The sequence below is a fragment of the Miniopterus schreibersii genome (genome assembly GCF_964146895.1).
Source record: "Miniopterus schreibersii genome assembly, chromosome: 12".
In the NCBI taxonomy this organism is placed as follows: Eukaryota; Metazoa; Chordata; class Mammalia; order Chiroptera; family Miniopteridae; genus Miniopterus; species Miniopterus schreibersii.
In genome coordinates this window covers 64,900,648-64,925,986 of record NC_138112.1, presented here as the reverse complement: position 1 = coordinate 64,925,986, position 25,339 = coordinate 64,900,648, and the positions used below count along the sequence as shown (strand labels likewise).

The 25,339-nt window shown below is 39.6% G+C and overlaps 4 protein-coding genes across 4 annotated transcripts in view; all 4 read left to right on the top strand.

The window, feature by feature from the left end:
• Positions 1-2,910: 2,910 nt before the first annotated feature.
• On the top strand, positions 2,911-3,843 carry LOC308565582 (olfactory receptor 5G3-like; the record flags this gene model as incomplete). The annotated part of the gene is made up of 1 exon (XM_081154897.1): positions 2,911-3,843. The coding sequence occupies one exon, from the start codon at positions 2,911-2,913 to the stop codon at positions 3,841-3,843; it is 933 nt and encodes a 310-aa protein (XP_081011023.1).
• Positions 3,844-11,949: 8,106 nt separating this feature from the next.
• LOC308565581 (uncharacterized protein) overlaps positions 11,950-25,339 on the top strand; it is a gene marked incomplete at both ends in the record, with an annotated part of 35,761 nt that continues 22,371 nt past the window's right edge. The window contains one exon of the mRNA XM_081154896.1: positions 11,950-12,878. Within this exon, the coding sequence (XP_081011022.1) occupies positions 11,950-12,878 (929 nt within the window). The remainder of the gene's footprint in view (positions 12,879-25,339) is intronic.
• Positions 16,359-17,303, top strand: LOC308565757 (olfactory receptor 5G25-like; the record flags this gene model as incomplete). Its single annotated transcript, XM_081155358.1, has 1 exon — positions 16,359-17,303. One exon carries the CDS (start codon positions 16,359-16,361, stop codon positions 17,301-17,303), a length of 945 nt encoding a protein of 314 aa, XP_081011484.1.
• Positions 22,253-23,194, top strand: LOC308565764 (olfactory receptor 5G9-like; the record flags this gene model as incomplete). The annotated part of the gene is made up of 1 exon (XM_081155366.1): positions 22,253-23,194. The coding sequence occupies one exon, from the start codon at positions 22,253-22,255 to the stop codon at positions 23,192-23,194; it is 942 nt and encodes a 313-aa protein (XP_081011492.1).

The following is a 25,339-nucleotide window of genomic DNA, read 5'->3' as shown; positions in this document are numbered from 1 at the left end:
CTCAGGCTCATCAGCATGGAGATTTATCTTCTTTACCAAGTGCTTAGGACTTCATGCCTGTTGCAGAAGGTCATTACCTTCCAGGGGATTAAATCTCCTGAACTGACTTTCTGATATAAACCTGAAGACCCTGTCTTTTGCCATTCGCCGTGACGCAGTTAGTGGGAAACAAAGGATTTTCTTAAGGAGGTAAGTCTCCTGCATTTTGGATAAAAAGAAATTTTGAAACATGGTGGAAAGACTTTCGTGAACACGAACTCACCGCCCAAGTCCTCCAAACAGAGTGGTCTTTGGTGTTTGTCCAGATCTTCAGGACACTAACCAACCGATTTTTTTCTTTTACCTTTTAACCCTGAACTGTTCTTTATTTTTTAATACTATGGAGGTACTTCAATGTCCAGGAAGAATTCTAGAAATGGAAAGGGCATAGAGGTCTTACCCCTTGTTTATAAAAGAGGCAGAGTGTCTATTCATTCGTGTTCCCATGCTGGGTAGTAACAGAAACAGCACCTGCCCCATCACCATACACACTTGCCTGGTATGTCCACAAACTCAAACCCTTGCCTGCAAGTTGCAATATAACTTTAGAACCGTTTCAGACACGAACTCAGAGCAGAATTCCCCCAACCACTTCGGCTCACGTGATCCTTCCTTCTTCTGAAACTCTGTGGCATGTTTTGTCTTGAAACAAGCAAATACTGCTTTGAAACATAGGCTTTCTTTTTACTTCTAGGTCCTGTCTCCTTAAATTAGGTGTAAGTTCCTGAAAATAATAACTGACACAAGTAGCTGGCATTACTGAGCAATTGCCTATGGAAAATACATTCCAGAGACATTTTCTCAAATAATAATAACTTCAAGAGTCATGAACATTGTTTTAACTATTGTTTTGTCACTATGGCATGTCAAGTTCCACATCTTAATCATCACATCACCCAAGTGCGGTATGTGTTTTGTTTTTGTTGTTAAAGGAGATTATTTCACTTGATTTTAAAAATTATATAAAACTACAATTTTTCCTGTGGATACTGCTATACCTTGGGATCCTTACTATAACTTTAAGCAGATTGGTATCCTCCTCAATGAATGACTTCAAGAAATAATATTTCCCTGAAATTTTTGTCTAAATGAAAATGCTGAGCATTTTACATGTTATTAATAAAGCAGATATTACCTGTCAGAATATGTACCTTAGATAGAGATATGGCAAATTAGGGAAAATAATTTCATTTTTCTGATGAACCACATCTATTCATACATTCATAGGAGTCACAGGTAGAAATCATCTTCAGGTGAAGTTCAGCTGAGCTACGGTAGATACTTATTTTCCTATGATTGCCAGGGAAAGTTGCCATGCAGTATTTGATAGGTTAATTAATCTCAGAGGAAGGGCATCCTAATGCCCCTCCCAAGACATTAAAGTCCTTTATTTGAATTAATGGTTGGTGGAGTTTTCTATACCCCGCTTAACCCCAGTCTGGAATTCTCTATTCTTATTTTTTGTGCCACTTCTGTCTCCAGTAGTGGAGACAAAAAGTAAATCTATCTCATCTCGCATTTGCAGAGCAGTCCTTTGTAAACATAAATATCCTTGTCATGTGCTGCCATATAATCTTCTCCACGGGAAACAACCCCTCTGACACTTGTATACATTTCTTTCTAAAACTCTTATAAAGGGCATAGGTTAATATACACAGATATGAATATTGTCTTCATAACATCTGAATGGCGCTATCCTTTCCATCAGGACAGAAACGGAAAGGGCTTGATTTCTGTTCCATTTAGCCGATCCCAAGTGTCTATTGACAGCATCTGAATTTTTCATCATTTTTACAATATCACGGGTAACTACATACCCAGGCCAGTATTATTACACTATCGTACAGTGAAGGTGAGGATATTATGCTAAGTGAAATAAGTCAGAGAAAAAATGTCCTGTGGTTTCACTTATATGTGGAATCTAAAGAACAAAGTAAACACAAAATAGAAAGAGATGTATAGATGCAGAGAACAGACTGGTGACTGAAAGAGGGGAGGGGGGGTTGGGGACTGGGTGAAAAAGGTGAAGGGGTTAAGAAGTACAGATTGGTAGTTATAGAATAGTCATGGGGATGGTAAGTACAACTTTGGAAATGTAGTCAATAATACAGTAATAACTAGGTATGGAGCCAGGTAGGTACTTAAAATATCAGGGAGACCACCCTGAAGTACGTGATTGTCTAACCACGAGACTACACACCTGAAACTAACACAGAATAATAGTGAATGTAAACTGTGATTGAAAAATTAAAAAAATACAGAGACCAAACCTAATTTCAAATACGATTTTAGAACCCAAGGGAGTTTTTGTTACCCCAGCTCTAAGTTAACTTTTTAAAAATTGTTGCCACTGTTACAGATGTCCCCCATTTCCCCCCCTTAGCCTTGGTCTACCTGGCCTCTTCCCCCACACTGCTGTGTCCATGGGCTGTGCATATACGCATGTATGTTCTTTGGTTAATCTCTTCCAGTTCCCCCAACCCCCTCTCCTATGAGATCTGTCAGTCTGTTCCATGTACCCATGTCTCTGGCCCTATTTTGTTCACCAGTCTATTTTGTTAATTAGATTCCACATATAAGTGAGATCATATGGAGTTTTAGATTTCATAGTTGGACCCCTCTTTTGATGTTAGGGGGTAGTGAATAAAAAAAATCAAGTATGAATTGTCAACTTTATAAGGGATCTGTGCATAACCGACAGAAACTAGAACCCTGCAACACTGACAACCAGTCCAACACAGTTTTTATAACTGTCTCCTATGCATATAAAAAACACTAGTAATTCGTGTAAAAGATAATTTTGTATGTGCTGATTGATTTAAAAAAGATAAATTGTATTTTTTATTTCTTATACAGGATGTAAATGATCAAATGGAAGACAAGAATCAGACGGCAGTGACTGAATTCCTCTTCTTGGGCCTCACGGATCATCTCCATCAGCAGATTGTCCTCTTTGTCACGATTCTCTTCATCTATCTTGTCACACTGGGGGGAAACTTGGGGATGATCACTCTCATATGGATCGATTCCCGACTCCACACCCCCATGTACTTTTTTCTCAGTCACTTGTCCTTTGTAGATACTTGTTCTTCTTCTTCCATTGCCCCCAAGATGCTGGGTGATATCTTCGCAGAGAAGAGAGGCATCTCTTTCATGGGTTGTGCTGCTCAGATGTGGTGCTCTGGTCTTTTTGTGGGAACCGAATGTTTCCTCCTGGCTTCCATGGCCTATGACAGGTATATGGCCATCTGTAAGCCCTTGTTCTACACGCTCATTATGTCCCAGAGGGTCTGTGTGCAGCTGGTGGTAGGGCCCTATGCCATGGCTCTTATAAGCACCATGACTCATACAGTTCTCACCTTTTGCTTACCTTTCTGTGGTCCAAATGTTATCAACCACTTCTTCTGTGACATTTCACCGCTGCTGTCCCTGGCATGTGCAGACACCTGGACCAACAAGTTAGTGCTGCTCATCTTGGCTGGAGCTATTGTGATACTCAGTGGGTTGGTCATCACGGTGTCCTACGTGTGCATCCTGGTGGCCATCCTGAAGATCCAGACTGCTGATGGGAGGTGGAAGGCGTTCTCCACGTGTTCTTCTCACCTGGCAGCTGTCTCCATCCTCTATGGAACTCTTTTTTTTATCTATGTTCTCCCTGACTCAGGTTCCTCCTTTGATATCAATAAAGTGATTTCTCTGTTTTATACTGTGGTCATCCCCATGCTGAACCCCCTCATCTACAGTCTGAGAAACAAGGAGGTGAAAAATGCGTTCAGGAGCAAGTTTGAAAGAAAAATGCAGTAATGTGATCCAGTAATGGGTGGGAAATTAGAGTTAGAAAATTCCTGAGTCTGCCTGTTACCAGGGCACTTGTAGTCTGAAGTACTGTTTATGTTGCATTACATCAGTCTTGTCTTTTGTGAAATGATGGAGAATACAACAGAAAATGCAATTTATGCCAGAAGAAATCCAGCAGAAGTTTTATTTAGTCTGATATGTGGGAAGATATTTTATTCCAGACGAGAAAAGCAAATATTGGAAGGGAAAGATCAACACAGTTCATTAGGAAAGCTTTGGTAGACCTTGTTAAAAGTTGAACAATGGAAAGTGAGAGAATAATTACATAAGGACTCACAGTGAGTTAACCTCCCAACAGGAAAATGTTGGAATATATGTATGAAACACAGTAGAAAAATGAAACACAGCAGAGGAATAAACCAAGAAATAAGTGGCTAATTCATAAAACTAGAAATCAAATGGCCACAAATTAAATATATATAATTATATCATAGATTAAATGTGATTATATTTAGATTATATTTAGATTATATATATATATATATGTTATATATATATAATTGCTCAAGTAAATGAAAAGAAAATGACTAGGTGATGCCCCTCCCCCCCATTTATTAAAATGATTATGTGCAGGGCTAGTAAGGTTACCATTTGGATATGAACAAGAATTTTATCCATAGCTAATTTTCACAAAGGTGTGAATCCCTACATTTCCATAAAGTAATTTGTAATTTGATGATTGCTATTAAAATGCACATTATCTTTGCCCTGGCTGCCTTACATTTTGAAATCTATGCTACAGAAGTAGGAAAACCAGAGACAAATGCTGCGGCATGTTTTGTAGAGGAAATAAAATGAAACAACCTGAGTCTGCATTATTAGGAGAAACAAACATTCTTTCTTTGAGATGTTGTGTAGCTAATTAGGAAAAGTAAGTTAGATGTTCATGCTTTGTTTTGGAGGAAGCTCTCTGACATAATCACTGATGGAAAAGAATGAAGTCACAGTTTAATCTGTACAACTTTGATCATAATTTGTAAAAAAATAAAGGTGGGTGTAAAACTTACCTAATGTGTAAAATATATTGGTATGTGTGTATGTACATGATTGTAGAGACAAGTGTGGAAGACTACAGGCCAAGGTGACTTTTGTCTCTGGCTTTTTTCAAGACTTTTTCTTTATCTTCGATTTTCTATAGTTTGTCTTTTGTCTTTAACCTTTGGCATTTTACTTATGATGTGTCTTGCTGTGGGCTTCTTTGGGTTCCTCTTGTTTGGGACCCTCTGTGCTTCCTGGACTTGTAAGTCTATTTCTTTCCTCAAGTAGGGGAAGTTTTCTGTAATTATTTTTTCAAATAGGTTTTCAATTTCTTGTTCTCTTTCCTCTCCTTCTGGTACCCCAATAATACAAATGTTGGGCCTCTTGAGGTTGTCCCAGATGCTCCTTATGCTGTCTTCATATTTCTGGATTCTTTTTTCTTTTTGCTCTTCTGGTTGGGTGTTTTTTGTTTCCTCATGTTCCAAATTGCTGATTTGATTCTCAGCATCCTCTACTGTTGATTCCCTGTAAATTATTCTTCATTTCAGTTCATGTAGCCTTCATTTCAAATTGGTACTTTATTATATCATCAATTTTCTCAATTATTTTCATCATACTCTTACTAATATCCTTTAGCATCCTTATAACCATTATTCTGAACTCTGTATCTGTTAGCTTGCTTGGCTCTATTTCATTTAGTTCCTTTTCTAGAGATTTCTTCTGTTTTTTCCTTTGTGACATGTTTCTTTGCCTCCACATTTTGACTGCTTCCTGGTGTTTTTTTCTATGTATTAGGTAGAGCTGCTATGTGTCCTGGAATTTGTAGAGTGGCTTTGTGTAGTAGGTGTCCTGTAGGGCCCAGTGACTCAGCCTCCCCAGTCACCTGAGCTGGGCCTTCCAGGTGCTCCCCTGTGTGGGCTGTGTGCACTGTCCTGTTGTAGCTGAGCCTTGGTTGCTGTTGGCGTCCCTGGGAGGAATTGACCCCCAGGCCAAGTGGCTGTGAGGACCAGCTGCAGCTAGAGCCAGAGAGCTGCTGTGCTGGAGACACCCCTATGGAGCAGGATTTGCTTCAGTGGAGCTTTGGTGTTCACCGAGTCCACCCCTTGAGTGTGTCACTCGTGGATGTGGCAGGGTTGTAATCCAGCGTGGTTGAGTCTGACCACCAGGTGCACTGTCTCTGGGGCCTCCCGGGAGGTGCAAAGTCAGCCTGTGCCAGTGCCCTGCCCAGGGCCCCCCAGCATGAGCTACACAGCAAACCGTAGTTGGCTGCTCCTTGTGCTGGGCTTGGCGGTGCCCAGGAGAGGCCGAGTTATGAGCCAACGCAGCTGCCGCTAGTGCCAGGCCTGGGGCCGCTTATGAAGCCGTTTGGGGCCCGCTGCTGCTTGTTTGAGAGATTTTAGGAAAGTCCTAAGCATGAGGCTCCAGAGGCCCCTTGCACAGAAAAGCCCCTGGAAATGGCCCAGATGAGCTGCAGGTGGGGAGGGGCGGGGCCTCCGGGAATCATGGGGCGGGGCCAAAGGTGGGAGTCAGGTGCTGGCGACTCAAACATGGCGCCTGCCTGCCGGCTGTGCGGGGAGGACTCGCCACAGGAGCCATGGCCTCCGCCAGCCCTTCTGCCCGGGAGGAAGCCGCCCCCCGCCTCTCGCCCGGATCTCAGGCAGGTCAGTTCCTCCCGAGGGTCCCGGGTCCTTTCAGGCTGCTGCCCGGCGCTGGGCTCAGAGGGAGCGTCCGAGTGAGTCCGCGCGCAGCCCTTTAGAGGAGCTGCTGGGGCTCCCGCAGCCTCCGCGACCCTCAGGGACAGTCCCCGCTGGGTTCACAGCCCGGAGTTGTGGGGACGTCTCTTCCCGGCCTGGAGCCCTGGGCTGGGGGCCTGCTGTGGGGCTGGGACCCCTCTCTTCTCTGGGACACCTCTATCGCCTACGTCCTCCCCCCCGCCCCCCCCTCGTTGTTTAACCCCCGGCACCGGGTGTGGGCCCGTGGCCGGGTCTCGGAGATTCAGCCCTGATGCCCCTCGTCCCCGCCCCTCTTCCCGCTCTCGGTGCTGCTCCAGCTCCCTGGCTGTGGGGCTTCTGTGCAGCCGGATCCCAGGAGGCTCTGAGGGACGGTGGTTCTGGGTTTAGTTGTGATTTTGATGTGGCTGCGGGAGGCGGTGGGCGCAGCTGTCGCCCACGCCGCCGACTTGTCTTCCTTCCTTGGCAGTTTAAATAGGATGTGCTAAGGTGTGTTTTTATAGTGTATTTATCAGGCTCGGCTTAATTGTGCTTTTAAAGTCTGCATTGTTATGTCTTTTCATCTTTATTGTCTATAAAACTAAGACTTTCCCAGGTGTTTTGATTTCTAATTACATATAGATCAGAGGTTATACGGAATTTAGTTGGTAATACCTTGTTATTGAGCATAAATTAATATGAGTGACTTAAAAGTTAAGAATATAGTATATTTTACTCGTAACCACAAATGTCTGCATGGGATTTTGACCCCTTAGCATGATTTATTCATATAGAAGTGAACCTGCAAGTGGACTTTGGGTGTCCATAATCTAAGCAAAGACTGTCCCCCATCATTCTAAATAAACCTAAAACAGGTACCCCAGGTCTATGTGTAGTTTTTGTTTCACATTTGATTTTTTCCTGCTTATGTTCAGTCTCCCCAAACAACCTGCACCAACACTCAGATATAGTATTTGAATTGTGAATTTCTGTCTTTTTGCATCAAGTGCGTTTTGTTCAAACACTTTGCTCCATTTTTCAAGATGGCCCCAAAATGTTTTTTTTTCAAAAGCCTTCCTTTGAGAGAAAAATTCCCATTGTGAAGTAATATTGGCTCAGGCTCCATATTACCTATTTTACTTTAATTTATTCTCTATGGATGTAGACTCTGAGGTTCAGGGTTCTTCAGGGATCAGATGCCAATTGAATCAAACTTTCAATGAACATATGTACTTCATACTGTGCAATATGAGAGTCAGAAAAAGGCAAGGGATTATTTCATGTGTGTTAGCAGATTCCTGCATAATCAGGACAAAGATCATTCATCTTCATGGAACAAGGTAAGAATAAAGTAAGAATTCATGAAATTTCAAGCACACCACATTGGAGATACTTAATTCTTCTAGTCTGAGGCCAGAAGTCCACAGATTTTGAAGAATTTAAAAGAGGTAAATAAGGGATTTTAACAAAGAGGTAAGTCTGAATTTTGGGTAAGACAAATTCATAAAATTATATACTTATTGTTACATGGCCATAATTAGTTTTTTAACCTCTCCAATTAAAATACCTTGTCTCACATATTCTTGTGCATGCTATGCACTAAACAGAAAATTTACATGATTTTTAAACCTAAATTCCAAATCTTTAGGTCTTATTGAGTGAACCAAATGCTCATTCAATCTCTCCATTTTATTTAGAATCTCATGATGTAGCATGAGCAGTATTCCACTGCTGGTGGTTTTTTGACATATACATTTTCAAAACTATTTGTGAATTCTATTTTATTACTTTTCCTGTAATTATATGAGCCCATTCATAAACAAATAAAAATGTTATCTGCAGTGGATCATCCTTCTGTTGAATGCTTAGAATTGTATAAGAAATATGATTAAGTAATATTCACTTATATGACAAAAGCAAGCACAATTCACAGGGACCTTCCATAAATAATTTATTGGGGACCTAAAATATGTGACCACTTTTACCAACTACAGTTGTGCCGTAACGACAATTCAATTTTATATTTAATGTTATTAGATATCACAGGACAAATATTATCCCTGTTTACACAAGTGATTCAGTGGGAGGTTCATATGTAGAGAAATGTAAGTGACTCTGATAGTGCTTAGAACCTTTAATGTGTGTGTATCATCTGGGGGTTTTGTGAAAATGCAGTTTGGATTAAGTTGGACTTGAATGAGGCTTCAGAGTCTGCATTTCTAATAAGCTCCTGGGTGATGCTGGTGCTGTTGATTCATGGACCACACGCTGAATGCAGTGTTCAGATGGCTGTTCCACTGTGTCCTACACCTGGACTTTTTCTGAGTCAATTGAAATGGTCTGCTCCTCCTTTTCTATTCCTATTTTATGAGAAATATTAATTTTATGAGCAATGTTAATCAGAACTTATCAACATTAGGTCTATGTACTCATTATGATATCTTGAATTGTGTGCATGTGGAACATGAGAAAATAAAAAAATATTTCATTACCCTGAACTGGGGCAATGTACTTAATAAGATGACAGAACTCAGGTGTACAAATGTTTTACAGAAGAATTGCTCAGCTCCTTCACTTTGTTAGTTCTGCAATATTCTTGACAAGTTGCTGTCTGAGTGTGTCCCCTAAATTGATCTTTTTGGCTCCCAAAGCAACTATTCATTCTTGAATTTTCTAAATTTTGAAAAATTTCTTACCCATTTGAGCTTAAATTTAAGATGCTACAGTTGAAATCCCTCAGGACAGCATTTTTCTTCTGCAGCTACTCAGAAAAAAGTAAAACTGCCATTGCTCATAATAGCCCTTTGTCAGAACAGCTCTTTCAGTATATGAAGACAAGAAGGCATGTTCCCTTATTTTATTTCCAGCCTAAAACTCATGTTTCCAAATAAGAGGACAGCATCATCTGAGATTGTCACTATTTTTGTTTTTTTTATTTTTTTTATTTTTAAAAATATATCTTTATTGATTTCAGAGAGAGGAAAGGAGAGGGAGAGAGAGAGACAGAAACATTAATGATGAGAGAGTCATTGATCGGCTGCAACCCGCGACCTGGGCATGTGCCCTGACCGGTAGTTGAACCCCGATCGCCTGGATCCCAGGTTGATGCTCAACCTCTGAGCCATGCCCGGCCGGGCGTCACTATTTTTGTTTCTGTTTGTTATTACCTGGTCTCTCCATGTTTCTTTGCTGAGAATCAGACTGAGATATATGTTGTTTTCATAACTGTAATATGATACTGTCCTGTGACAATGTGCAGTTGAAGAAAAATAGGGTTGAAATTATAGTGATAATTTTCTTTCTCTGGCATTTGTTTATTAAATTATCTAGTCCCCTCCATGCAATCTGATAAGCACAGGGCATACAAATATTAATAAAGCAGAATTGCTCTACTCAGGTTGCTCTATGTTGGGAAATAATGTAATATATTTGATAAATGCTGTTTAAAGGGATTTTGTTGGGTTACGGAATCATGCTGAGGGATAAACTAATAGTGACCTGAGGTTCTAGAAAAATTTAATTAAAGAGAGAAGAAAATGAGCAGGGAGTTGATTTTTGTGAGCACCTACTATGTAATAGGTATTCGGCATGCTTTATTTAGCCCACTCTTTCAAACAGCCCTGTGAGCCGAGTATTCTTCACTTGTTCTGAACTTACGCTGAGAAGACAAAGCCGGATGTGCAGCAAGATGCGGAGCCAGCGCTTGACTCTAGGTGCAGTTGGCTCCAGCTCGTTGTGATTCTTGTCTGCTTTGCTCTCCCACACGGTGGCATATGAGCTGAGATTTCTTCTTTCTCCATAGCACTTCTTGCTCTCTGTGATATGTTTACACCTTGTAGCGGGTTGTAGAGTGTCCCCCAAATACTCATGTCCACTCAGATCTTCAGAATATGACCTTATTTGGAAATAGACTCTTTGCAGTTCTCGTTAAGTTGAATTAAGGTCATATTGAACTAGGGTGAGCCCTAAATCCAATGACCGTGACCTTACATAAGGAGCAGAGGACATAGAGACACATAGAGAGAAAGGCCATGGGAAGACCAAATCAGAAAATGGTGTTGATCTGCCATGAGCCAAAGATCATCACAAGGCACCAGAACCTGGAGGAGATGAGGAAGGGTTCTCCCCTAGAGCTTTTGTAAGGGGTGCAGCCCTGTTGACACCTGGATTCCACACTCCTGGCCTCCAGTACTGTGGGAGATACATTTCTGCTGTTTTAAGCCACCAAGTTTGTGGTTACTTGCTGCGGCAGCCTTAGAGGACCAATGGACACATATTCATTACAGTCTTATAGTCTTGTATCCGCTTTGCAAATACTATGTCTTTTTCACAAATATAGCTGCAGTGTCTAGGCCTTTGCCAGGCATCCAGTGAGTAGTCAAAAAATGTCTGTTGAATAAAGAAATAAGTGAACAAATATATGAATTCAGATTTTTTAAAAAAAATATATCTTTACTGATTTCAGAGAGACATGAAAGGAGAGGGAGAGAGAGAGATAGAAACATCAATGATGAGAGAGTCATTGATTGAGCCCACAACCCGGGCAAGTGCCCTGACCAGGAATCGAACCCAAATCGCCTGGATCCTAGGTCGATGATCAACTGCTGAGCCATGCCAGATTTTTAATACTTTATTTTCTTCTCTATTAAGGTCTGTTTCCTTCTAAGTATGTTGCATACAATGACATATAGCAGGTCAAGAGTTTTTATTAGCATGTTTTTAAGATGAAGAAGGAATCCATAATAGGTGTGAAGTAGGAGGACTTTCCCATTTCATTTATGGAGTTACCAGGCCAAGCTGAATGCAAGGAGGATTTGTGCATGTTATTTATTTTTACAGTTTTCCTGAGACGTGGATTCAGAGCTAATCATTATTCCTCCACTCTACTGAAAGGAAATGGAAACTAATGTCATTGTCTAAAGTCATGACACTGAAGAGCTGGAAGGCAACATTAGATTATCCACACAGGTAAAAAAATAAGTATAATCCATAGACATTAAGTATAAATTGCCCAGGTTACACAGGTAACTAGTAAAATAGCCATACCTAGAACCCAGGAGTTTGACTAATTCCATGAATGCTTGTTATATTTCTCATGATTTTTAAAAAAGTTATTTATAGCATGTTAGGAGTTGATAAAGGTGCATAGCAAATGCAGAGGTGTTATATGTACATCTCCAAAACTTTGTATGCATTTGAGTGGTTTAGTATAAGAAGACAATTAAAATTGGGCTATAAAACACTATCTGAAGAACATAGATGTATTAATGGCAGCTAATGGATCCAAAATCTATATGGCTTTGTTAATTGCTCATCTAACAAAAACAGGTTTTTTTTGGGTCTCATTACAGATTTCCACCCAACAATGGATGATAAGAACCAGACAGCAGTGACTGAGTTTCATTTTGTGGGCTTAACAGATCATTTTCCAGACAAGATGATTCTCTTCTTGATCTTTCTGTTTGTGTATCTTGTCACATTGGGGGTGAACTTGGGGATGGTTGCCCTGATCTGGACGGATTCCCGGCTCCACACCCCCATGTACTTTTTTCTCAGCCACTTGTCCCTTGTGGATGTTGGGTCCTCTTCTTCCATTGCTCCAAAGATGTTGTGGGACATCTTTCTGGAGAGAAAAGTCATCTCCGTCATGGGTTGTGCTGCTCAGATGTGGTTTATTGGTCAGTTTGCAGTGACTGAGTGTTTCCTCCTGGCTGCCATGGCGTACGATCGATACATAGCCATCTGCAACCCTTTGTTGTACACAGTCATCATGTCCCAGCGGGTGTGTGTGCAGCTGGTGGCAGGGCCTTATGCCATGGGCATCCTAAATGCCATTACTCAAGAGACCTTCACGTTTTGCTTACCCTTCTATGGTCCAAATGTGGTGAACCACTTTTTCTGTGACATTCTCCCTGTTCTCTCCCTGGCCTGTGCCAACACCCAGAACAATAGGTTGGTTCTTTTCATCATGGCTGGAGCCATCGTATTGTTCAGTGGGCTGATCATCATGGTGTCCTATGTGTGCATCCTGGTGGCCATCCTGAAGATCCATACTGCTGATGGGAGGAGGAAGGCTTTCTCCACGTGTTCTTCTCACCTGGCAGCTGTCTCCATCCTCTATGGAACTCTTTTCTATATCTATGTTCTGCCTGGCTCAGGTTCCTCCTTAGATATCAATAAAGTGATTTCTCTGTTTTATACTGTGGTCATCCCCATGCTGAACCCCCTCATCTACAGTCTGAGAAACAAGGAGGTGAAAAATGCGTTCAGGAGCAAGTTTGAAAGAAAAATGCAGTAATGTGATCCAGTAATGGGTGGGAAATTAGAGTTAGAAAATTCCTGAGTCTGCCTGTTACCAGGGCACTTGTAGACTGAAGTACTGTTTATGTTGCATTACATCAGTCTTGTCCTTTGTGAAATGATGGAGAATACGACAGAAAATGTAACTTATGCCAGAAGAAATCCAGAAAAAATTTTATATATACTTATACGTGGGAAGATATTTTATTCCAGACCAGAAAAGCAAATGTTGAAAGGGAAAGATCAACAGAGTTCATTAAGATAGCTTTGGTAGACCTTGTTAAAAGTTGAACAATGGAAAGTGAGAGAATAATTACAAAAGAAGGGACTCACAGTGAGTTAACCTCCCAACAGGAAAATGTTGGAATATATGTATGAAACACAGTAGGAAAATGAAGCACAGCAGAGAAATAAGCCAAGAAATGAGTGGCTAATTCATACAACTGGAAATGCAAATGGCCACAAATTAAATATATATATATATAATTATAATTAAATATATTTATATATATAATTACTCAGCTTCACAATTGCTCAAGTAAATGAAATAGAAACGACTAGATGATGTTCCCCACCCCCCATCTATTAGATTAGCAAACATTAAAATGATTATGTGCAAGGCTGGTAAGGTTACCATTTGGATATGAATAAGAATTTTATCCATAGCTAATTTTCATAAAGGTGTGAATCTCTACATTTCCGTAAGGTAATTTGTAACTTGATGATTGCTATTAAAATGCACATTATTTTTGCCCTGGCTGTCTTATATTTGGAAATCTATGCTATAGAAATAGAAAAACCAGAGACAAATGCTGCAGTGTGTTTTGTAGAGGAAATAAAAGGAAACAACCTGAGTCTGCATTATTAGGAGAAACAAACATTCTTTCTTTGAGATGTTGTGCAGCTAATTAGGAAAAGTAAGTTGGAAGCTCTCTGACATATTCAGTGATAGATGGAAAGGAATCAAGTCACGTCATAGACAGCTTTTATGGTGAGGGGGTGTTTTAGCAGAAACCTGAACGAAGTGGAGGGGAGAATCGTGCAGCTATTTGGGGATAAATACAGTATACGCAGAGGAAAGAGAAAGGAAGTTTGTGGAGGTAGAATTCTGCTTTGCTTTTTCCAAGATTAGAAAGTGGACTGTGTAAAACGTCAAGGGGTTGGAGAATCTAAGTCTTTTTTCTTAATCCACTTATTGGGTTCTTACAAGGTTTCAGATGAGTTAATGATCTCATAGCACCTTGAAAAATAAACATCTCCAATGGCAAGATTAATGTCCTGTGGCAACATTTATGTGAATAGATGTCATCTGTTTTCTGAAATACTTTCAAAGAGTCATTTTTGCCTACAGAATGAGATTCAAACTTATTTGCCTAATATTAAAATATTTATGAAATTTGAGGCCAAACTAATTTTCCCCCTTTTATATATGAAATTTTCACACAGCCAATGTGGACTCCTTTTGTCTCTCAAAGATGCCGTCCAAATTTAGAGCTCTCCATTGCTTCAGAGACATCCTGTCCACCTTATTTTTATTTACCTATATTTTAGCTCCCTTTTGCAATTCATCTTGTTCTAGTCACTATTTCCAAACCCTCTGGTTATAATGATCCCACCTTCCTAGTAACTCATGGGCCAATCAGAGGGTCTTCAGTGTTGCTGTGTACCCAGGGTCACCTAATTGTCATCTCTCAGAAGCAAGGCTCTATGTTAGATTCTCTAATCCAAACAGTGCTCACCATGCAGCAGCTGAAGGCTCAACGCTAGAATTTCAACATGTGGGGAAGAAGTGGTACCAAAGGAAGGTACAGTTTTGTTTTGTGCAATTATACTTGACTCAAAGTCCCCAAATTATTTTCTCATCAAATACTTTATTATCTCTCTCTAGGGCTGATCTCTTGAGATTATGGTTCCTCGAGGGACTTAGCTCCAATTCACATAGAGCCCTTTAGAAAAGCCCTGTTGCGTGTGGCACAGAATGGAGTCAGTGAAGCCTTTCCTAAAGTGCTGTTGGACAGTCCAGGTTTCAAGGTGGTATCATTATATTGTTTACCTTCCTAGACCCTTGAAGAAGCTGAGAAGAATGACAAGCGTACATTTGCAGTGTAATTCATTTTCATATCAGAAAGTGTTAATTTTGTCATTCACTTTGACGTAAGCAGGCAAAGTCCAGGTCATGTTTCTTCAGACAGGTGAGTTAAGTGGTTTCTTAAAGTGTCTTCAGGAAGATAGATATGAAAAATAAGTTTTAGAAGCCAAAGAAAACATCATCTGTAAGCCTACCATGAAGGAAAAGCTAGTATAAATAAAATATTGTGTCTGTGTCCTTTGGTTTAAATGACTTAACTTGAATGTACATTTTGGTTGAATTTTGCCTTTGGCATATAGATACTGAAATGTGTTGCAGGATTTAGGGGCTCATTGAATATTAGAATTAAGAGGAGTTGGATCCTCTGGGTCTTAATTTCTTCACTTAGATTGGGTGTTATACGTAGGAAACAAACCGCTCAATTAGCTGACTTGAATTCTCTGCTGCTCATGCCCCAGTCACATGCATACGTAGAATCATGATTTTTCTGTATTAGACTTTTTGGATTGGGTAAGGCTGGGAAAAATAAAGTTGTACCCATTTTGACAGTCAGAAATTATTGTTTTCGCACAATAATTTGAGTTGGTTGAGCTCATAGATGTGTATACTCTACTTTCATCTTCATAAATTTTTTTATAACGTAAATTCATTGTGACTCTCAGAATGCTTTGTTTCCATCTTTCTTGTGTCATCATGGATACAAATTTAAAGGCCTTGAAATGAGTTTCTATGTTTAGAAAATATTAAGTTATTGAAAGATTTCACTATTAAAGTATAGTTTTTCTGACTAATCTAAAGTTTTACCCCAATGAGGCTGTTTCTTTCTAAGCTCCATTGCCTCTGAGACCACAGGAGGTCAGCAAACTTTTATTTCATTCATTTTTTGTTAACCAAAATCCTTTCAAGCTTTCTTAGAAGAGAAGGTTGTTAGACTTCTGCCAGTACTTCTGCTGCTGCACACCTTTAACCTACAGTGAGAGTGTCAGCCTGAATTAATCAAATTCACATAATACCTTTTTCTACGAAATGTTTTTAAGATATCCTTGGTTCAAAAGCAGGGATTTTTAGAAATGTAACCTCATACACTTAGAGGATTTGTCTTAGATAATTTCCAAAGGTCGCTTCTAGGTCTAAAATTTTATAATTATTCTCCAAAATCCTGTTTTGATCAAGGAAGAAACTGAAGAGTCCAGTGAAATTCAGTGACTTAGCATCACACAGATAGTTAGGAGATAAGACAACAACTAGGGTGTTATCTGTCAGCCTACCCTATGAAATGTAGAAAACTAGAAGTGAAATTCAGATGTAAAACTGAGAAGCCCTCAATTACCAATTGATTGCAAAGAACAATCTTTCTTTTTCTCCTTCCAGATTAAATCATAGACATGAATGCTGAAAATCAAACTCTGGTGATCGAATTTTTTTTCATGGGCTTAACGAATCATTTCCAGCACCAGGTTGTCCTCTTTGTGATATTTCTCTTGGTTTACCTTGTCACTTTTCTGGGAAACTTGGGGATGATCACCCTCATTCGGATCGATTCCCGACTCCACACCCCCATGTACTTTTTTCTTAGCCACCTGTCCTTTGTGGATGTGTGCTCCTCTTCTGTCATTGGTCCCAAGATGTTGACTGACATCTTTGTGGAGAAAAAAGTCATCTCTTTCTTAGGTTGTGCTGCCCAGTTATGGTTTTTTGGTCAGTTTGTAGTGACCGAGTGTTTCCTCCTGGCTGCCATGGCATATGATCGATATATGGCTATTTGTAAGCCTTTGTTGTACACACTCATTATGTCCCAGCGGGTCTGTGTGCAGCTGGTGGTAGGGCCCTATACCTTGGGCCTTATAAGTGCCGTGACCCATACGACCTTCACCTTTCGCCTGCCTTATTGTGGTCCCCAAATCATCAATCACTTTTTCTGTGACCTCCTTCCAGTGCTTTCCCTGGCATGTGCAAACACCCAGGTCAACAAATTTTTGCTATTCATCTTGGCTGGAGCCCTAGGAGTCCTCAGTGGCCTGATCATCTTGGTCTCCTACATTTACATCATCGTCGCCATCCTGAAGATCCGCTCTGCCGATGGGAGACGCAAAGCCTTCTCCACCTGCTCCTCTCACCTGACAGCCGTGTCCATCCTGTACGGGACACTCTTCTTTATCTACGTACGTCCAAGTTCTGGTTTCTCCCTGGACATCAATAAAGTGGTGTCTGTGTTTTATACATCTGTAATTCCCATGTTAAACCCACTTATCTACAGCCTGAGAAACAAGGAAGTCAAGGATGCATTCAGAAGGACAGTTGAAAGGAAGAAGTTCCTGATGAGCAGGTAAATTAGAATAGCATTGCACTGCAGATCGACAGCTAATCCACACGCAAGACGCAAGAACGTGGGCTGTGTGTTGGGAAACCTACTCTGTGTTACTCTGTGTTATCAACAAGTCATGTAATGTCTTTAGGTTACAGTTTTTGTCAGTTTGATTTTCTCATTTCTCATTTAGCAGGAATGAGTTGGAGAGCTTTAAACTGAGATGGTTGGATTACTGAACTCCAAAAATTTATAAATATTCTCAAGATTTGTAATTAAGAAAGGAGTGGTTCTTTGTTAAATCTTACATGCTGTAGTCATAACCAGTGACTTAACAATGCTTCTGTTTTTCTTTACAGGGTGTTGAGATCTATCAGTTGCCTATAAACTTGACCTTGACTTTTAAATATAAACTTAAAAAGGTAAAAACTTCCAGTTATATGATAAGTAAGTTCTGGGGATGTAATGTACAGTATGGTGACTATATTTAACAATACTGTATTGCGTACTTATAAGTTGCTAAGAGATTAGGTCTCAGAAGTTCTCATCACAAGAAAAAAAATTGAGACTATGTAAGGTAACTGATGTTAACTACACTTATTTTGTAAATCATTTCACAATATATACATATATGAAATCATTACGTTGTATGCCATGGACTAATACAATGTTACATGTCAATTATATATAAATGATAATGGAAAATAGTGAACTATTCAGGAAATATGTAATGATAGTGCTCTCTAATACTACCTCTGTGTTTGGAGTAGGCATTTTACAAAGGCTTTTCTATCCCCTATGCACTCTGCTCACAATAATAACTCACTGGGATTTTGCCACTGCAATTACATGCTTTGTGCATGTAAAGTGCAGAATGCATTATAGTTCTTTAATAAAGTGCTAGTTATTACTATTGTTATTTATTAATTTTTGTGTCATAGGCAGGGCATTAATTCCTTTTTTGTAGATGATGAACCTGACAAGCATAAAGAGTCAATGGGCTGGTCATGCCCTCATAGCAACAAATCTAACAACTGGGGGAATAGGCCGTATTTTTATACAATTGTAAAACTCACTGAGATCCACACTCTATGTTATCTTTGAAGGTCTTCTTTAAGGGACATTTAGTTTTATTCCACTGACCTTGAAGAATGGAAATAGCCTCTGATGTTCTAAACGTGTTTTGGTCTGTTTTGCTTATTTCACCATGCTTTCTGCCTGTTTTGGTGTCTGTGTTGGATGATGACTTGGGTCAAGATGCTATTCATTACATTTTAAGGCTCTTTTTCTCCAACTTTGTGTTAATAAAGATTCCTTCAAAATGACCTTATATCCTGAATTCTTAAAAATTTAGTTTTGCCCTGGCCGGTGTGGCCCAGTTGGCTTGAGTGCTGTCCCATTCCCATACATTGAGAGGTTGTGAGTTCGATTCCTGGTCAGGGTACATACCCAGATTGTGGGTTCCATCCCAGGCTGGGGTGTGTATGGGAGGCAACCAATTGATGTTCCTCTCTCTTTCCCTCTCCCTTCCTCTCTCTCAAAAAAAAAAAAAAAAAAAAAATCAATAAAAACATGTCCTCAGGTGAGGATTAAAATAGTATTCCTGTTTTATATAAAAAATTAGTTTTAAATATTTAGTATTATTTTAGAACCTGAAGGCCAAAGTATGTTTTACAGCCTGTGCTTTCAGGACCTGTGACATACACACTTCCACATTCTTCACGAAACATCTTTTCCCCCCTCATTTTACTCTTTAGTCATCACCTGTTAACATGCTCTCAGCAAATATAAGATGTATTCAAATAAAGGGTAGTAGGCAGCATTCCTAAGTGAAAAAAACACTGTACTAGTTCTTTCTTAAAAATGTTTTTAAACTTTGCCACTAGATAGCAGCATCAGCTTCTCAATCACAATGAACATTTCCTTTAATAATCGAAAGCATTATTAAGATAGTAGGCTTGAAAAAATAGTTTTCAAATGTCTAATTATTAATTTTTTTAGGGTTGTGAAATCATACACAAATTTTGTGTATTGGACCACACATTTACACATATTTATTCCACAGGAAAGACTGGATCTTTTATCAGGATTTTTACAGTGCATGGCAAATACAAATTTAAAGTATCTGATATACTCTAACATTCTTATCTTTCAGGCTGTGAAACTAAAATATAAGGGGGGAGGAATGATTTTCTTATTGCATACCTGTTCCAGAAACACATAGTTCAGAGACTTTTACTCCACCCAATATTCTTATAACTCATTCCACTATCATCATGATAATAAATAAAAAGGCTTTGAACATTAGCTGCAAATATTTTTCCTAGTCTGTCCTTCACTACTTTAAAAATAAGTAAAATTATGTAATTAAAAATTATTGCTATTTCTATTTTTATATATTGAATTTAAGTTAAGCCATGCCTGACACCTCAGATGCCTGGGTTCTTCCCATGCTTTGGAGCCTGGACTTTATGTATAAAGGTGACTCATCTGCACTGCTGCAGAATCCAGGGAGAGCTGAGTGCTTAGCCCAGAACTAGAGGCAATAGAGAATCTATATCCAGTTAGAAACAAATTTGAAATGATCAGAAAACACATCTCATTGAATTTACTTAGGATATGAAGCAAAACTTTAGTTGCACTTTCCCTTAGTGGCCTCATTTCCAGGATATGGTAGGCTTTGGGGACAGCATTTTCAATAACAATCACTATGAAAGAAATGATGCAACTTTCCAGGGAATTTTGATCTAACCAATGAAGGCTGAATATATTTTATAGTGGAGTCACCCACATTTTCTTTCTGGAAGAAGACACAGAACAAAATCAAACAACTATTGAAAATTCTGCCCCATTCCCATGTTAAGGGAAGGGGTGAAACCTGAGAAACTTGGGAGGGAGCTTATTCGAATGTAAGCTGAGACCTTCTAAATCATCTTTTTTTCATTCTACTTGATTTTTAACAAGTTCAAGAGGACATACATTATTGTAAGTAAACTTAAAATAAAGTATATGTTTGGTTCACAACCAGGATCAGCATGACCCTCATCTTTGTTGAATGTTGAGCAAGACCTAAGAAGAGAGCATTTATGTAGAGATAAATTTAAGTTCCTCAGCTGGATCAAACTAAGTCTACAATTGGACATAGATATTTTTGCAACAGGGTAAGGGGAAAAGATAGTCCTGAATTTAACTCCATCCCTGTCTAAACCAACTGGGTGATTTCCTTGCTAATGAAAGGCTAACATAGATTGTGTTGGTATTATCCAAGTGCTTTGAACAGGAGAGCTGACTGTCCCCCTCTCTGTGTGGTGTGACCTGTATGGAACAGTGTATTCAATTCTAAACACCAAATAAAAAGAGAAATTGAGAAGCCAAAATGTGCATAGAGGGGCAGGCAACTTGGGAAGGTGTAGAAACTAAGATTGGTAGAAAAGAGTTGAGGAGCTTCAAGCAATTATCAAGTGGATGACTGAGATATAGCAAGTGAGTGACCCTGGGGGAGCTCTTAGACTCTTGAAGAGGGTTAAGCAAGAGGTGAATGTGATGGGTAAACAGTTTGACCTGCCATTTCATCTTTCTCTTTAATTCCCCCAAAGCCAAGGGCATAATGTAAACTTCTGAGGAGTCCTCGGTAAAGTCAAATAATAAATTTCCAATTAAAAAACCGAAGGAAGGTATATAGCATAAGTCTAATGTTGGACTCTGATATTCCTGGGCTCATGAATTTTTATAAAGCAAAATATAAGTAGCTTTCTGAGCATTCATACATTGATCTTCTTCTTTTATGTGGGTGAGAATTCTCTGAGATGGAAGACAATAATTTTAGCTACATTGAATGAATGACATATTTAAGGTTCAGAGAGATCAGCTGATTTAACTAAGATCACCCTTGTTGTAGGTGACATAAGAATCTATAGAAGATACAGAGATGGAAGAATTTAGGCTCTTTTCTGATTTTTTTTCTCTGTACTGTGTCCATAAAGGTGATACTTAAACTCAACACTTTCTATTACCTTATGAGCTAATGGCCATTGGCTATAAACACAACACCAGAAATAGGGAACCAGAAATGCATTATCTTACTGGAATGAATTTTGGATTGTTTTGAAATGAAAGGAATTGTGAAGACATAAGCACTTCACAGCACGAAAAAGGAAAGCGCACAGACCATGTTGACAGGTATTTCAAAGCCCACCTTTGCCAGTCACTAGCATTATGAATGTAGATTGAGCTTCAATTTCCCTCATATAAAATGAGATGATGCTAGTTAGCTTGCAGACTTATTAAAAATGTAAGGCAAAAACACTAACAATTACTGTCCACTTATTTAGGTGCTCAGTAAGACTCTTCTGAATGCTTTGGATGCGTTACCTCATTTACTCCTCACAACAGTTTACAAGGTTGGTATTACTATTATTATTTTTGCTTCACAAGAGAATAAAAGTAACTTTCCTGGGGTGAGAGGAGGTGGATGCCAGAGCAGCTGGATACCATGCACTTAATCTTAGGTTATAATCACAAAGTGCGAAGAAAATGGCCTGAAAATGGAGTGGCTGTTCATTTCTTCTCCAGCTTGTTTCACTTCCACTCTCCCGCATCATTTCGCCAGATGTGTGGCCACCTGGTGAACTCAGGTAAAGGTCACATAAGTGGGAGTCAGTAGGTGTCTATTCTGGAACCAACCGTGCTCAGTTAGTGAACTGAGAGGACCTTGATCCAGCTGCTCCTATCTCTAGGCTTCCATTTTTTCATCTGTGTATTGATGGATTCTAGAGCCTTAAATATTATAGCTGCAGGTCTGATGTTTTGCTCGTGTTTCATTTTGTATTCCCAGCTGCAGCGTGTAACTAAGTCATATCATTTCTAACACTCTTTCAGTTTCTAGTGTATTTTCGCTGTGTCCCAGATTTGAAGATAGGTTTACCAAGCCTGCTGTGACTCCTCTGCTCTTCTAGTGGAAACCACAACCAGTCAATGGCCAATGAAAACTACACAAGGGTCACCGAGTTCATTTTCACGGGTTTGAATTACAACCCCCAGCTGCAGGTCTTTCTCTTCTTGCTCTTTCTGAGCTTCTACATCATCAACCTAACAGGAAACTTGGGCATGATCATTCTGATACGGATCAATTCCCACCTTCACACACCTATGTACTTTTTTCTGAGCCACTTGTCCTTTGTGGACATCTGCTTCTCCTCGGTAGTGAGCCCCAAGATGCTCAATGACTTCTTTGTGAAGAGGAAAGTCATCTCTTTCTTGGGCTGTGCTCTGCAGCAGTGGTTCTTTGGGTTCTTCGTGGCAGTAGAGTGTTTCCTCTTGGCGTCCATGGCCTATGACCGCTATGTAGCCATCCGCAACCCATTATTGTACTTCATTGCCATGTCCCAGGGACTCTGTATCCAGCTGGTGGTTGGCCCCTATGTCATCGGGTTCATGAACACCATGACTCACACAACAAACACATTTCGTCTCCCTTTTTGTGGCCCCAATGTCATCAATCATTTCTTCTGTGATGTGTTCCCCCTGTTTTCACTTGTATGTGCGGACACCGAGCTCACTAAGTTGGTAGTCTTTGTTGTGGCAGGAGCTGTGGGGGTCCTCAGTGGCTTGACTATCTTGGTCTCCTACGTTTACATCATCGTCGCCATCCTGAAGATCCGCTCTGCCCATGGGAGGCGCAAAGCCTTCTCCACCTGCTCCTCTCACCTGACAGCCGTGTCCATCCTGTACGGTACTCTTTTCTCTATTTATGTACAACCTAGTGCAAGCTTCTCCCTGGATCTCAATAAAGTGGTGTCAGTGTTTTACACAGCAGTGATCCCCATGTTGAACCCGCTTATCTACAGTTTGAGGAACAAGGAGGTGAAAGACGCCATCCACAGGGCTGTTGCCAAGGGGAAGACTTGTTGGGCCTGAATTCTTATTGAGAAAGGAGATTGGGGAGGACTCTAAACGGACAGACTAACTGTGTGGATTTCTAAGATTCTAGGCCCTTGCAAGTGTTTGGGGGCTGGTTTACATTCCTTTCTTTATTCATCTACCCAATTATTCATTCGCTTAGTCAATTATTGTAGATTCATTAAGCCCTGTATGTGATCTTTTCTATGCAGCATACCAATCTTACAGTTCAAACTCACAGTCCATTTATTTTTGCTTCTCTTGGACACCTCAAAGTCCAATTATTTTACAAAAAGCTTTATTCAATTTCAGTTATTAATTTTTTTTATCATTCTGCTAATGTTTTCTCTTCCTGCTGACTTCTTGGTATTGGAATTTTAAAGTGCATTGCTTTTTACACTCACATCTAGCTCCCATCAGTAGGAATCTGTAAAAAAAATGATGTGGGATCTCATGTTTAACCTCAGCAGTGGAATGAAATTCCTGGCTGTAAACACCATTTTTGGGCTTACCTTAACACAAAGAACTACATATATCTCAGGGACTGAAGATGGATCTGTGTTCAACTCTGACAGAGGGGGTGGCCCCAGGGCCCATTTATAGTGATGAAGAGACTTGTGCTCATTCTAATGCAGTTTACACCTGAAAGAGCTTCTAATAGAAGGGGTAAAGCTTATATTTTCTTAGGGTTAAACTTTTCTGGTAGATGTTCAGAGGATTACCTAACCTTCTCTGGGTGGGGGCTTGGTTGTGCATATGGTAGTGCATTCTAAACAAAGTTCATTTTCCAGTCAGTACCGGCAGACATTGTGGTTATATTTAGGTTCTTCATCCAGATCTCCCTGTTTCTAGGAAGGTCTGTGGATTTGTAACATCACAAGGGAGCACACACACATAACCCAACTCGATGGTTATGACTCCTGGGCATGGTGAGCACTGGGCAGTCCTGGTCTGAGCTCCTCTAATGCTGCCTAATTCTATATTATGTTTCTTGATCTATTTTTATCTATTGACGTTGGAATAAAAACATAAAAACGGTAGAGTTTCACTGAGGAAATGGGTTGGCTTTCCTAGATGGCATTATAATGTCTTGGCCAAATTGTTATATAAATGTCCTCAGAATCTTAAGGAACTCTTAGGTTCACCCATTTTCCCAAAATGAATTTAGCAAACTTGATGAATAAGCCTTCTCTGAAAGTCACAGTCTGTTTACTGGTTAGACACAGAAATAAATTTTCTAAACTTTTGAGCACTTTCTACATACAAAGTGTTATGAGCTATTTTTTACTGGATTTTGTATAATGCACAATCTCTGCAAGTAAGCAATTGATCAATGAGTACTCACACAATCATAGCATGCTTTCTACTTATAGGGGCCTTAGAGATGAGCTTATCCTAACCAGATGACTGGATAGTCATTGAGGCTTGGGGGAAAAAATGTCCTTTATTATCTCTTGCATTCTAAAGCCCAAAATATGACTTGTCATCAAATGTATTTATGACAGATTCATTTAGACTTAAAACTGACTGCATGCCTTGTTAGAGTCAAGGGATACTCAGACATCTTCTCCCATCCAACATCTCCAGACTCATGAGGACAGTGTCAGAGATTTTCAGTGATCTCACTAATGCAAGTCCTTGTGCTTGATTAAAACATGTCCTTTGGGTGCTTTCAAGGGATATGTTTATAGCATTGGTTTTCAGAGTATAGTCTCGGGAACTTTGGGGGTTCTTGAGACACTTTCATGGAGTCCATAATCTCAATATTTTCATAACAGTACAAGATATTACAGATACTGGCTTTATATTTCACATTGAAATTAACTTAAAAATACTAGTGTTTTGTTATATTATCAAAAAAGAGAATCAGAATTATCTGAAGACTAAGTAGTCTTCCCTTTTCTAACTGCATATCTGTTTAAGGCTGAGTTTTCTTCATATACTTCAATCAAAACAAGATATCTCAGTGCATTGAATTTAGAAACACTTGTAAGAATTCAACAGTCTTGTATAAGCTAGATATTTTTAAAAATTGCAAAAATAGAAAACTGTCACTCCTCACTATATATTTTTTGGAATTGAAATAAACTTGTCTGTATTTATTAATCTATTATTTAGGTTAACATGTAATGGGCTTATTATTATTTTAAATGAATCAAGAAA